This window comes from Bubalus bubalis, chromosome 12, assembly GCF_019923935.1.
Source record: "Bubalus bubalis isolate 160015118507 breed Murrah chromosome 12, NDDB_SH_1, whole genome shotgun sequence".
NCBI lineage: Eukaryota > Metazoa > Chordata > Mammalia > Artiodactyla > Bovidae > Bubalus > Bubalus bubalis.
In genome coordinates, this window is record NC_059168.1 from 74,563,331 (window position 1) to 74,576,299 (window position 12,969).

A 12,969-nucleotide genomic window follows, 5' to 3' on the forward strand; every position below is an offset into this window, starting at 1 on the left:
TGAGTACCACATACAGTGTCGGCCACAACACAATCAGCCAGAACCCTGCAGATTCGGCTTCGCGCACTGTCAGAGGCCCGGACGCATGCACACGTCCCCTCGCACGTAGCGCGCGGCCTGCAGCCCGGGACCCCACTCCACTGCCGGTCCTCTCCCACAACTCACCAGGGTGCAGACCCACCTAGCGAGGCCCGCTTCCGCCCTGCGGAGCTCTCCTCAGGCCTCGCCCCCTCCAGACAACTTCCTTAGTTCAGGGTCTCCCCGACCGGAACACTTCTTAAGCCCAAGTCCCGCCCCTTCCGGTTCAGAGCCGGAAGTGCCTTGGACTTTCGCCTTTCAACCTTCCGGCCTCGTTAAGTACCTCAGACCTATTTTGCTCTGGAGTCTTATTTGTAAGAGTAGCTACGTCAGCACGTTCCGGCGTGAGCCGGTGATATTCCGTCGAGTTAGAACAGCTTCCGGCGGGGTTTGGATGTTGATGTCCTGGATCTGATGCCTTGTTGCGCTCGAAAGTGAGCGAGCTCCAGAGGAGTGCGGAGAAATTCAAGTCTTTGCTGCTGTAACTTCATCAGCCCGCCAAGATGGCGATGCAAGCGGCCAAGAGGGCGAACGTGAGTGTCGGGGACTTCTGCCAAGGAAGGGGAGCACTTGGCTGCTGGCGTGACCAGAGAGCATTCTTGGCCCTCCTTTGTCCCTTCGGGGGGAAGGATCAGAAGTTACCTGTCAGAGGGGAGATTTCATCCTGGCCCCGACCTTAGAAATGTGCTCCTTGAGTCATATTTCCGTCACTGTTGCTTTTGAGTCTGTTATCTTACTGTCAGTGATAGTGTTAACAGCCTAAGTTGCTTCGCGTGTACCTGGAATCTGGCATCGGGATCTTCTCCTCGGCCTAAAAGTCAGTAGCGCAGTTGAACCCCCCCATAAATCACTTAGGCTTTCCAGCTGGAACCTGGAAGTATCTTCAGATTATGGAGTTTTTGGATCCTTCATTAATGTTTTCAAAGATATTTTTTGAGCACCTTAGTATGTTCCAGACTTGAGGGAGGATCCAATAAGTCAGTCATATTTTTTGAACACTTACTATGTGCCAGACACTAGTCTTAAGTACTGGAGATACAATAATGAATAATAATAATAAAAAAAAGACCTGCTGCTTACTTTGTAATATTAGGGAGTGGGGTGTTATGGAAACCTAAGAAAAATTGTCTCAATAGAGTGGTCAGCTTTAAGTTTCTGTGAGGTATACTAAGGTGAAGACATAATTGAATATGGTGAGGTGAAGATTTCTGGTAACTTCGATAATAATCATTTCAGTGGATAAACGTGGAATACGGTGGGATGAAAAAAAGGTAGAAATTGAGAAAATGGAGATAGCTTTTCCACAAGTTTTCATGTATGTACATAGACGTTGGATGACAGTTAGCTTTATTTTAAAGATGTGTGATACACCTTATATGCCAGTGTTGCAGGAGAAAGATAGGTTAAATTCAGTAGTTTGGGTAGGTGAGGGGTTATCATAGCAATGAGAGGGAAAGTGGATGAATGTGGATAAATGAAGATTGAATGTAAGACATTTACCATTTGGTTTTATCTGTTTTCTCTAATAAGCAAGAGCCAAGGTTATCATCTGGGATGAGCAGGGAAGAGAGGATACAGTTCAACTCAGATGTCAGAGGGAGTGGTGATGGTAAGGTTTGAGGAAAGAGGAGAAAATGTGATACAGTGTCTTGCAGAGTTAGAAAGCGGATTTACTAGAAAGTATGTTGTGATTATCTGACAGTGTTAATTATCTACTTGAACTGAACCTTAAATCTTAACGTCTAAAACTTGATTGTACTTGTTTACCATTTGTCGCCACTAATAGCTTGAGGGCTGGGAATAAGTTATCTTGTTCTTCCACTTATACAGCACTTTATTGTTAATGCCTGAAATAGATGCTGGTTTAATAGTTATTGTGCACATTAATAATGTCCAGTATGTAATTAGTATGTTAACAAGGAGCACAAGAATGAAATCTGGACTGGAGATACATATTTGGGAGTCATCGACTTAGGGTGGAAAGCATGTGTAGTTAAGAGACCAAAGTAATGTAGAGATAAGGGGAGTATATGAAGAGTCAAGAAAAGAAGTCTAAAGGTAAAACTCTTTGGAAAATCCTATTTTAATGGCCAAAGAAGACTGAGGACTACTAGCCAGAGAATTAGGAGGAATCCAAGGCGATAGAGTGTCAGGAATAGTCAAGAAGGTGATAGTGAACAGTGTCAGAAGCCTCAGAGGAGCTGATGAGAATTGAACACTGCAAGTGAAAGGTCTTAGTGCATAAAAACAATTTTCATCAGAGTGCTTGGGTAGAGCTAGATTGTGGTAGGTTAATGAGTGTCATGAAGTAAAGAATAAGAGGCAGTGAGTATATACACTGCATCTTTTCAGATGGTTGACTGAAAGAAAAGAAAAAGGAGCAAGATGGGATAGTAAGTAGAGAGCTCTTTTTTGTCCCTTTCATTCTGTAATCCTAATGTATATGTATAACAAAGGTGCTCACTAAATATTTGAATGAATGAAGAGGGATCCAAAGTGTTTTGTTTTGTGTGACAATTGGGAGTATATAAGCAACTGTTCACGTGAGGAATAAAAGAAGCCAATGGTGAGGAAAAGGCTGTAAATTCAAAGGAGAGAGGGGATCATTGATAGAACAAGTTTCTGAGACCAGAAAAGGGTCATCAGTAGAAGTTTTATTATCCAGGAAACAGTTCCCTTGTTCTTCCCCACAAATGTCTGTAGCATTGAGGACTTTTAAATGAGGTTGGATAGCTTTGTTTACCTGTAGTGACTAAAAATCTGGATTTTGTAGTAGTGTAGTAGTAGTGAAGTCGCTCAGTCGTGTCCAACTCTTTGCAACCCCTTGGACTGTAGCCTACCAGGCTCCTCCATCTGTGGGATTTTCTAGGCAAGAACACTGGATTGGGTTGCCATTTCCTTGTCCAGGAGATCTTCCCGACCCAGGGATTGAACCTGGGTCTCCCACATTGTAGGCAGACGCTTTACCATCTGAACCACCATGGAAGTCCTGGATTTTGTAATAGCCTCTTATTAGTTCCTACTAACAGCCCTCCCTATAACCAGCATCCAGTTGCTTTTCCCAAGAGCATTCCATTTTCTTTAATGTCAGATTACAGTTCTTACTCTTGGTGTATAAAAATTATGTATCTTTTTTTTTTAGAATGTATTATGAGACAATTTTTCAAATAGTAGCTCTCTTGCCTCTGATTATAATGATAACCCATTATCTTTCATTTTAGATTCGACTTCCACCAGAAGTAAATCGGATTTTGTATATAAGAAATTTGCCTTACAAAATCACAGCTGAAGAAATGTATGATATATTTGGGAAATATGGACCTATTCGTCAAATCAGAGTGTGAGTCTTACTGAAACTTTTGAAATGTCATTTGGAGAAATGATTGTGTAATTTATAATCTCAGAATTAACAGCTGACAGAGGGCCTTACCAAGAGGCTAGAGACTAAGCCTAGAGACCCTCATGATCCAACTGAGTGAAAGCCAAGAATGGTAGTTGTGAAATTATAGAGAGCATGAAGTAGTAATGAGTGGTTTGAAGGCAACAGATGGGAAGAAAAAGAACTGACATTTTTTATATACCTACTATTTTAAAGAAGTATTCTACTGTGGTTACTCTTAATTTTCTCAACAGTCTTTACTGTCTCCTTTACTGACTCCAAAATTTCTGAGTAAGTTGTGTAAAGAGATATAAAAGTAACAGAAAAATGTTTTTTTTTTTCAACTACACCTTTCTGTTGAAGATGTAGAAGTATAGGGCAAAGTAATTATAAATCCATGTTTTAATTTAATCTAAAGATTGGGGCTTCAGATGATATCTGTTGAACATCTTCTGTATGCCATTTGTCCTAATAGGTGCTTTTATTTGCATCACTGACACTACAACCTTGTGTGGAAGAGACAGGGTGTCTGTTTCACAGGTGAGGCTACTAAAGCTCAGAGAGTAAAAGTATCAGTATTTTTCAAGTTTCACCCAGCTCTTTAGTGATAAAATCTTGTGATTCTAAATTGAATCTCTGCATAGTACCACAGCTGCTGTCCTTTTAACTAGTATACGTGAGCAAATTAACTAGGAGTCCATCTAAGAGGATTTCTAAAGGTTTTATTTTCCATTGGAATTCTTTTATGACTTGACGGTTCCTTCTTGGCTTTTAGAACTCTGTGAGATCTTGAGGATTCTCCTTTTCAGTGATCGCTGTTCCTCCAAAAAGTAAACGAAGAGCTAGAAATGTACCATCATTGGTACTCAAAAGTGAAATGAAAATGAAGTATTACAGACCAATTGTCTTTTTAAGGAACTCTTTTTTTTCCAAATTTGATAAAACTTTTGGGCCCTTTCTGCAGAATACACACAACATTTCACGTGATTTCAGTGGGTACATGAGCTCTAGGTTAAGAACTCCTGTTTGAGACATACAAGAATGGTATCCCTTGACTTGGGGTTCAGGAGACAAGATTCTGCTTCAGAATGAGTCATGTGACTCTAGACAAGTTGCCTGGCTTTTTCCTCACATAGAAGATAATCTGAATGGATAGTGCCTTTCAGCTTTTAACATGGAGGTAGTATGATAACCTAGGTTCAAATATTCACTGGGTACTTGCTAGTCATATGAAACAACAAAATAGTTAACCTTCTGGAGTTTATCTATGATATAAAATCTTTCTAGAAGAATTTCCCAGAGGATCAAATTAGATAGTTCACACTTTGAGTATTTCCTTCCCAATGTGCATCAGCTACCCCCTCTCTGTGCTCCCATAGCTGCTTCTCTTAGTTGTCATATGGTTTTGCTGTTGACTGTGTGCTCATTTGTGGCTCCTGCCAGCCTTTGGATTCTTCCAGGGCAGGTAACCATATATTCTTTTCATTTATGTTGACAACTCTTGTTGTGCCTGACACATGCTAAGCACCTGGTGCCTGTAAGTAAATGAATAATATAGAAAGTGGCAGTGTATTTATGAAGGTATAACAAAATTTATTGATAGTACACAATTAAGAGATTAGTGGAGTTAAGTCAAGATAAAGATTGCAGAGTAGCTCAGGGCCTTAGAACTCTCAGACTGCTGTCTGGGATGGATTTCCACCCAGCTCATCTCATTTCTGGCTCCTCATTCTTCAGATCTCAGCTTTAATGCCAGAGTGGTTTTCCTAGACCACCCCAGCTAAAGTAACCCCTATCTTCCCATTAATCTTTCATTAACTGCAACTGTTTTACATCTATTTACATATTATCTTTCTCCTGCATGAAAAGAGCCCCTTGAAGGAAGGGATGATGCTCATCTTTTTCACTATTGGATTTCCAGCACCTGTCATGTAGAAAGAACGCTATGTATATTTGTTGAATAAATTCATAAAAGTTTGGTGTGCAAGAACTTGGGTCTAAGTTATTGATTGAGGAACAGATGTTTCCTATGCTGTAGCTGTGGGCATGCTCTGTGGCACCCAGCAGTAGGGTGAGTGGCCTTCTCAGTTTGCCCAGAGCCAAGGAGTTTTCTGGGACAGTGGACTTTTAGTGCCCAGACCTGGACAGTCTTGGGCAAACCCAGCTGATTTGTCAGCTTACCTGGCATGTAGCAGACTCTCCGTGCTTTGAATTTTTTAAAGCTCTTTCATACTTGTTACATCTTTTGTTTTTTAAAACCATGTGTGAGGTAGGATGTCACTATTTGACACATGAAACAGCTGAAGCTCAGAGAGGTTGTTCCATGAGTAGATCTCCTTATTTTTACTTTAAGCTTTTACCATTGATCAAGAAAATAATGTTGCAGGAATTCCCTGGTGATCCAGTGGTTAAGATCCAAGCTCTCACTGCTGAGGGCCCAGTTTCAGTCCCTGGTCAGGGAACTAAAATCCTGTAAATTGTGTGGTGTGGCCAAAGAAAGAAAATACTGTTGACTCAGCACCTAACATATATTAATAGTAGGTACCAAGTATATATTTTTAATTAAAATTACAATGTAGATTTCAAGATATTAGGTTGATAATTAGGGGCTGGGGCACTTGAGATGGAGCATCTTTAAAATGGGTTTAGTGCCTATCCTGCTTCTACTTCCTAAGAAGATGTAAGAGGAAAAAGAGAGATGCTCTTGTTTTGTTAGCTTCCTGGAAAAAAGATGTGTGTGAGAACTGATAGGAAAAAGTAGATCTCCATCCTTCAGATGCTTATTAGCACTTGCTGTATGCATAGCAACTGGAGGAGTAAAATAAAAAAAAAAAAAAAAAAAAATTATTTGCCCTTTTGGAACTTAAATTTTTACTTTTTTTTTTTTTTAATGGTTTTATTCCAAAATAAAAATTAAGTGGACTTTTGGGGAAAATCTTTGGAACAGTGTTTTTTTCCTTTGAGTATTCCCCAATATTTCAAAAATAAGCATTCTTGAAAATGGTTAAAAGTCAGAAGTTGTTACTTTCAGTGAGTAAAGAGTATAATAAAATTCTTCATCAGGCCCATGCAGTCTGACAAAGTGAGAGCGTTCTATGGTCCTGGCACCCTTCAACCCCCTCAGCCCCCTACACCTCTCCCTTTTACAGGAAGCACAAGCTCTGACCAGGGCCCAGAATTGTAGTCTCATCCTAGATCAAATCTAGGCAGGTGCCTCCCCTTCCCGTGGGCCCACTGCCTTCCCTTGACCCTGTGCAGTCACCGTGGCAGTTGATAAACCTTACTGTGCAGTTGCATTGGGTGGCTGGAACTCAGATGAAGGCAAGGGGATATCCATCTTTAGCTTACCGGAGCATAAGCTGAACAGGACCTCTGCCTGCTGTCCCCACTCATAAGCACATGGCCATCTGCCACCTGCAGTTTGTTGCTCCTCACACTTCTTCCCTAGCTGCTCCCCTAACTGAAGCCGTGTGAGGAGAGGAGGTGGCAGCCCTATAGCTTCCCTACACAAGAAGCAGCTCCATATCCATGAGCTTCTGTGTTCAGCCACCTGCCAGCATTCTTCTCTGACTCACAGGTACCCCACCAACAAGGACACTTCAAACCCAATCCCTCCAGAAACCCAGCCCTTTTCCCTGGCTACAGAGGGCTGTGTAATGCATAAAAGTGCAGATGTTAACTAAAAGTGAATGTCTGAAGGTTAGCAGTTGAATCTTGTTTTGAAAGGGCAAAGAATCTTCTAAGGAAAATGGAAGAAACTACATTAGCTCTCTCTTTACATCGGAGGACACCTGTCCTGGTCATAAAGGATGGTGGTTGACTGTTTTTAATTTTGCCATCTTCTTGGTAGGGGCTTCCTTCCAACCCCACTCCTGCCACAGACACAAAATTTATTTTTATGGATTTTATAAGCTTTAGTAAAATATTACCCAGAAACATTTGTTCCCTACATTGATGGAGAATGTCTTGTGTTTAAGAATTGGAACTAAAATTAGAGTGAGGGAGAAAATCAAAATCTTTAGAAACAAGGGACTAGTGTGGTAAATAACCAAAACGTGTTGTTTCTGTTACATAAATGGACATTAAGAAAAGCTGCATCCTAGACATCCTTGGTAATAACAGCTATCACTCCTAAGGTACTACACTTACCAGTGTAAGACTAAAAATTGATTCTTAGTATGAGCAGTAGGAAAGTGAACATGAGGACTGCTCTCTCTTAGTAGGGTAGTGAACATGAAGACTGAACATTTCAAGCTGGTTCTTTGCTGCTCTTGTTTTAGTAACCATATTAGTATTCTTAATATAGTAAGTTTCATCTGAGATATGGTACTTAAAAATTACCTAATTCAAGAAATTAAAGGCTTATTCAGCATACCTGTCCATAATATCTATTTTCCCTAAAGGTTTTCAGGTAAATGTGTATTTTAATTAAGTCCAATTCCACTTTGTAGGGGGAACACACCTGAAACTAGAGGAACAGCTTATGTGGTCTATGAGGACATCTTTGATGCCAAGAATGCATGTGATCACCTGTCAGGATTCAATGTTTGTAACAGATACCTTGTGGTTTTGTACTATAATGCCAACAGGGTAAGTACAACCACAGTTCTTATCACTTGGGGAACCCATGTAAGAGTTCGTGGAGGGTTGTACCATTAGGGGAGATGTATCTCCAGAGTTCTTTTCTAGCTAGTGCTATTGGTAAAATTCATTTGACTGTAGGTTGGTAACTGTTAACTTTGGTCCTTACTACACTTTCAGGCATTTCAGAAGATGGACACAAAGAAGAAGGAAGAACAGTTGAAGCTTCTTAAGGAGAAATATGGCATCAACACAGATCCACCAAAGTAAACGTTTTCTGCATTTTCACTTTGGACTAAAACCCGTGAATGACCACCACTATTTTTTTTTTTTTTTAATGCTGAATATTGTGATTTCTTATTTGAGATTGAAAAAGACCCACTTGAAACTGATATATGTTAGAATATATTATGTTAATAAACTTGTAGCTTTTGGTAAAACATGTCAGTGTTTTCTCAAAATTTTTCCTATATTATACCAGGAAAAAAAGATAATACTAAAACAGCAATTGAACCATATCAAGAATTATTCAGTAGTAGGTGGTCCTAGAGACCAAGCTTCTTGAGAATGGGGGCCTTTTGATATTCTCAATACCACCAGTGACCAATCCAGTGCTTAGCCATGAGGGGAACTTATTAAGAGTATTGTTCCTTATTGAATGTCTATTAATAATGAAATCTACATAATAACTCAATGAAGGTAGGTCCCAAAGCTTATCATTTTGAGTGAATGAATAAAATGTTTTTTGACATCAACTACTTATTAACCACATGAGTACATTTGAATGATACTTGGTTTACAGTTAGTGAAATGCCTTTGTCAGTATTGGTACCCTTGTCCTTAGAGGTTTATTCTAGAAATGGTCATTCAGATGATAATGCATTGTTAGAAATGTGAGAGCAAGCTGCCAGGGTGGTGGTATTTGTTGTTACATGTCTAAGATGTATTTATGTATTCTTTCCCTTTAGTTAATAAGTGTCTGTGTATATTTTGGACCTTAGCTCATAGTATATCTTTGCCATAAATAAAATACTTAATGCTTAGTCTTATAATCACAAACTCCCATGGCATGGAAATAGTATGTTTATTACCACATTCATCATAGCTCAGCAGCTTGGAGGAGATAGCTATAATTTTCTTTTTATAGTTTAGCCATGGGCCAAATGGAGAAACATGGACTAATTGTTTTGTATATAACTATAACCCAAAATCAATTTGAAATGTACAAGCACCGAATCATTTAAATGGACAAAGCCTATTCTACTTTTAAATGCATTTAGCTTTGAAATCTATCATTACTGTAAGAAAATAGACTATTTTATACTTTTTGTACTGTCTTCTCAAAGCCTACTATTGAAAATCAAGAAATAATTGTCTTATTTATTAACTCTGTCTGAGTGCTTTTTGAAAGCACTGTTAAAGAACAGAAGAGAGTCATTTATTTCTAAGAAGGGCAGGCAGATGACAAAGGAGCCGCAGCTGTAATTTTCTCATGGATGCTTTTATGAGTTCCTTATTTTTGTAATGCTCAGTGTGCTTTTAGGTATTTATAAAAAGAATTTTCTAAAGACTTTTGTAAGGAGAAAACAAATTAGACCTACTTACAGTGTGGTTTGTCTACAGACTGACTTGCCCCTAATATAAGTTGTTTTAAATTAGTAACAAGGGGGAATTCCTGACAGTTATAACTGGTCTGTCATTTGGATTATATATCTGTTAGTTGAATTTCATGACCTAAAGTTAAGAGTTTTTTAAAAATGCCCTCTAATTGGAAATTTTTAGCCAGTTCCAGTTATGTTACAAGAACATTAATTCAGGGACACATCCTGAGCCCCTGCTCTGTTTTCTGTTTGTACTGAAATGCTGAGGACATAGTTAGAGCCAGTCCTCTGCACCACACATTGAGGGCGCGGTTTCTCAAAATGCTTTTAAGAGTACAAGGAATCGAGACTTCCCTGGCAGTCCAGTGGTTAATACTTCACCTTCCAAGGCAGGGGATGTGGGTTCGATTTCTGGTCTGAGAGCTAAGATCCACATGCTTTGTGACCAAAAAAAAAAAACACAACATAAAACAGAAGCAATATTCTAACAAAGACTTTTAAAATGGTCCTTATTTTAAAAAAAATTCTTAAATCCAGGGGGACATCGAAGCCACCTGGGGAGCTTAAAAAAAAGGGAATGATTGTGTTCATGTGCATGTATGTACACACACACATGTGCCAGAGCTGCTTTACATCCATGTAGGTTAGATTTCAAGTTTCCAAGAAAGATTTTGTATGAATAGAGAATTCATTGACTGGAAGTTTGAAAATGACTGACACAACATATATTTCATCATCACCTTCTTGCTTAACAACTTTTGGTGGCTCTCACAGGATGATGCCCAAACCCTTGTCATATTGCATCGCAATTTTCTGTGTTATCTTTTAAGAGTGTCAGTAAAGCCGGGCCTGTGAAGCCTAGCGCCCTACCCTCTCCACGTGCTAGCTAGTAGGTATTTGCTTTTATTCCCCCCTCCTCTTAGTGTCTCCTGTTACCACCTCGGCTATGAGTACTCTAGACTGAGATCATTTACTTGGCTCCATAATGGGCACCTGAAATGGTCCCTGGTGCTATTTTTAGTTACCTTATTGGTGTCACAGCAGAAAACATGATGATAATCTTTTATACAGGCTGACTTCTGAGGAATTCTCATAGGCCTTTTGTACCACTGAGGAAAGCGAGGAACCAAGATGTTCTGAAGGAAACACCCCAGAAAGGAGTGAGGGTAGCACCTTCTAACTGGTCTGGTCCCAGCATAGAGCTAAGCACAGGAACTGGTGACTGAAAGCAAAGTAGCCCCTTTCTCATTTCATTTTCTCCATCTTAAAGCACTGCTTCTTCATTAGCTCATCAGTCCTCAGCAGAGGAATACAGCCAGGACATTTTGGAGACAAAAGGGATCGATAAAATAGCCAAGATGTGTCATATCACATACATGACACATTTTGTGATTTGTTACCAACAAGTCTGTGAAGGAAACTTAACAGCACTTGCCCCTCCCTCCGTCTTGAAACAATTCTAAGACATCAGTGACGGAAGAACCCTGACGATGGCCAAGAGCTTTTCTCACTCATGCCAACTAAAAAATCTCTTAGCAACATTGCCATGGGCTCTCCTGACATACATAACCCATATCAATCAGCGGCCTGGTTTTAAAACCTAACTGGAAATTCCGGTAAGTTATAGTAAAGGCAGATGAAACTATTAATAAGCAGCATGCTGCTGCTGCTAAGTCACTTCAGTCACGCCTGACTCTGTGCGACCCCATAGAGGGCAGCCCACCAGGCTCCTGTCCCTGGGATTCTCCAGGCAAGAACACTGGAGTGGGTTGCCATTGCCTTCTCCAATGCATGAAAGTGAAACGTGAAAGTGAAGTCACTCAGTCGTGTCCGACTCTTAGCAACCCCATGGAACACAGCCTACCAGGCTCCTCCATCCATGGGATTTTCCAGGCAAGAGTACTGGAGTGGGGTGCCATTGCCTTCTCCCAATAAGTAGCATAGATAGAAACAAGTTCAGAATCATATATTCTTCTCAGAAGTAATGCTCCAGTGTAAAGTTAGAGCAAATCTAGATGAAAATAAGTACATACTTATTATCACAAGTAATGTCCCACTTATTATCACAAGTAATGTGAGTGAGTGTATGGCTTTGAAGCATAACACATCATCATTTCTTTAGATGCACAAAGTGCACTTTTCCATCTTTTCCAAGAAGGGAGTGCATCTCTTTAAGTCCAAATGTAGATTTCATGATCGATGACCTGAAGTGCTCAAATCCAGCATTTGATGACTAAGCTATGGGGTTTGGACAAAATGTATTCCTTCAGTTACAGTTACTCAGAAGAGGATTCTGAGCCTGTGAAAGAAGTAGCAAGCAATACGTACTTTGTAGGGCTGCTTAGTGGAGAAGGAAATGGCAACCCACTTCAGTATTCTTGCCTAGAGAATCCCATAGACAGAGGAGCTTGGTGGGCTGCTGTTCATGGGGTCGCACAGAGTCAGACATGACTGAAGTGACTTAGCAGCAGCAGCAGCAGCAGGGCTGCTTAGAAGGTTGGTGGTAGTTTTTATTTTAAAATTAGAAAAAAATAAGACTAGAACAAGGCCCACTAAGTACAATAGGTACATCAGAGTGGTATGTATGCTACATAAACTTTTGTAAGTTCACTTCATGCCACTTTGCTTTTAGGAAAGACCTACATGAATACCTGTTTTCGCTATGCAAAAGAAATCCACAGAGGATTTTTGCTTTTATGAAAAAAGGAGAAAAGCAAAAATAGCATTCAGAGTGGTTAAGAGGCAGCATGAACCCTGAGCAGTGACTGATACCCCCAAGCTCCTTCCCCATGAGCTATACAGCATCTCAGCATCAAGCCGTCAGAGCTTTGAACTGAGTCTGTGAGCATCTGTGCTCTTATCTTGATTTATTTTGTGCATCCATTAGCAAGATGTGCCCTGGTGTAACTGCTTCACTTCACACCATTTCAGCTTACAAAAGGTTTCACAGGCATGCTGTACTTTCTACTTTTGGATAGTGGGGAAACCTGTAGTACATAATATCACTCTCCTGGCTACTTCTCTTCCATTCTTTTCCGCAAGGGCAACTGACTTATGTGGTCCTTAAAGCACTTCCTTTAATGACTGTGGTCCTTAAAACACTTCCTTTAAGGACCACATACATCAGACGTAAGAGATGCATGTTCGATCCCTGGTTCAGGAAGATCCCCTGGAGGAAATGGCACCCCACTCCAATATTCTGGCCAGGAGAATCCCATGAACAGAAGAGCCTGGCAGACTCTCAGTCCATGATGTCACAAAAAGTCGAACACAACTGAGTGTCTGAGTACACTTAAAGCACTTCCTACCTTCAGTAAGGATGGACAGGCA

The 12,969-nt window shown here is 40.2% G+C and overlaps 1 protein-coding gene across 1 annotated transcript; it reads left to right on the forward strand.

Moving 5' to 3' along the window:
- The first annotated feature begins 340 nt into the window (after nt 1–340).
- On the forward strand, nt 341–8,480 carry SF3B6 (splicing factor 3b subunit 6). Its single transcript, XM_006050636.3, has 4 exons — nt 341–611; nt 3,300–3,418; nt 7,909–8,047; nt 8,219–8,480. Exons 1-4 carry the CDS (start codon nt 582–584, stop codon nt 8,306–8,308), a joined length of 378 nt encoding a protein of 125 aa, XP_006050698.1. The 5' UTR covers nt 341–581; the 3' UTR covers nt 8,309–8,480.
- The last annotated feature ends 4,489 nt before the right edge of the window (nt 8,481–12,969 follow it).

Coding starts and splice junctions, on each gene's coding strand:
- SF3B6 (XM_006050636.3), top strand. CDS start 582: ATGGCGATGCAAGCGGCCAAGAGGGCGAAC. Junction 612..3,299: donor AAGCGGCCAAGAGGGCGAAC/GTGAGTGTCGGG, acceptor CTTTCATTTTAG/ATTCGACTTCCACCAGAAGT. Junction 3,419..7,908: donor CCTATTCGTCAAATCAGAGT/GTGAGTCTTACT, acceptor TCCACTTTGTAG/GGGGAACACACCTGAAACTA.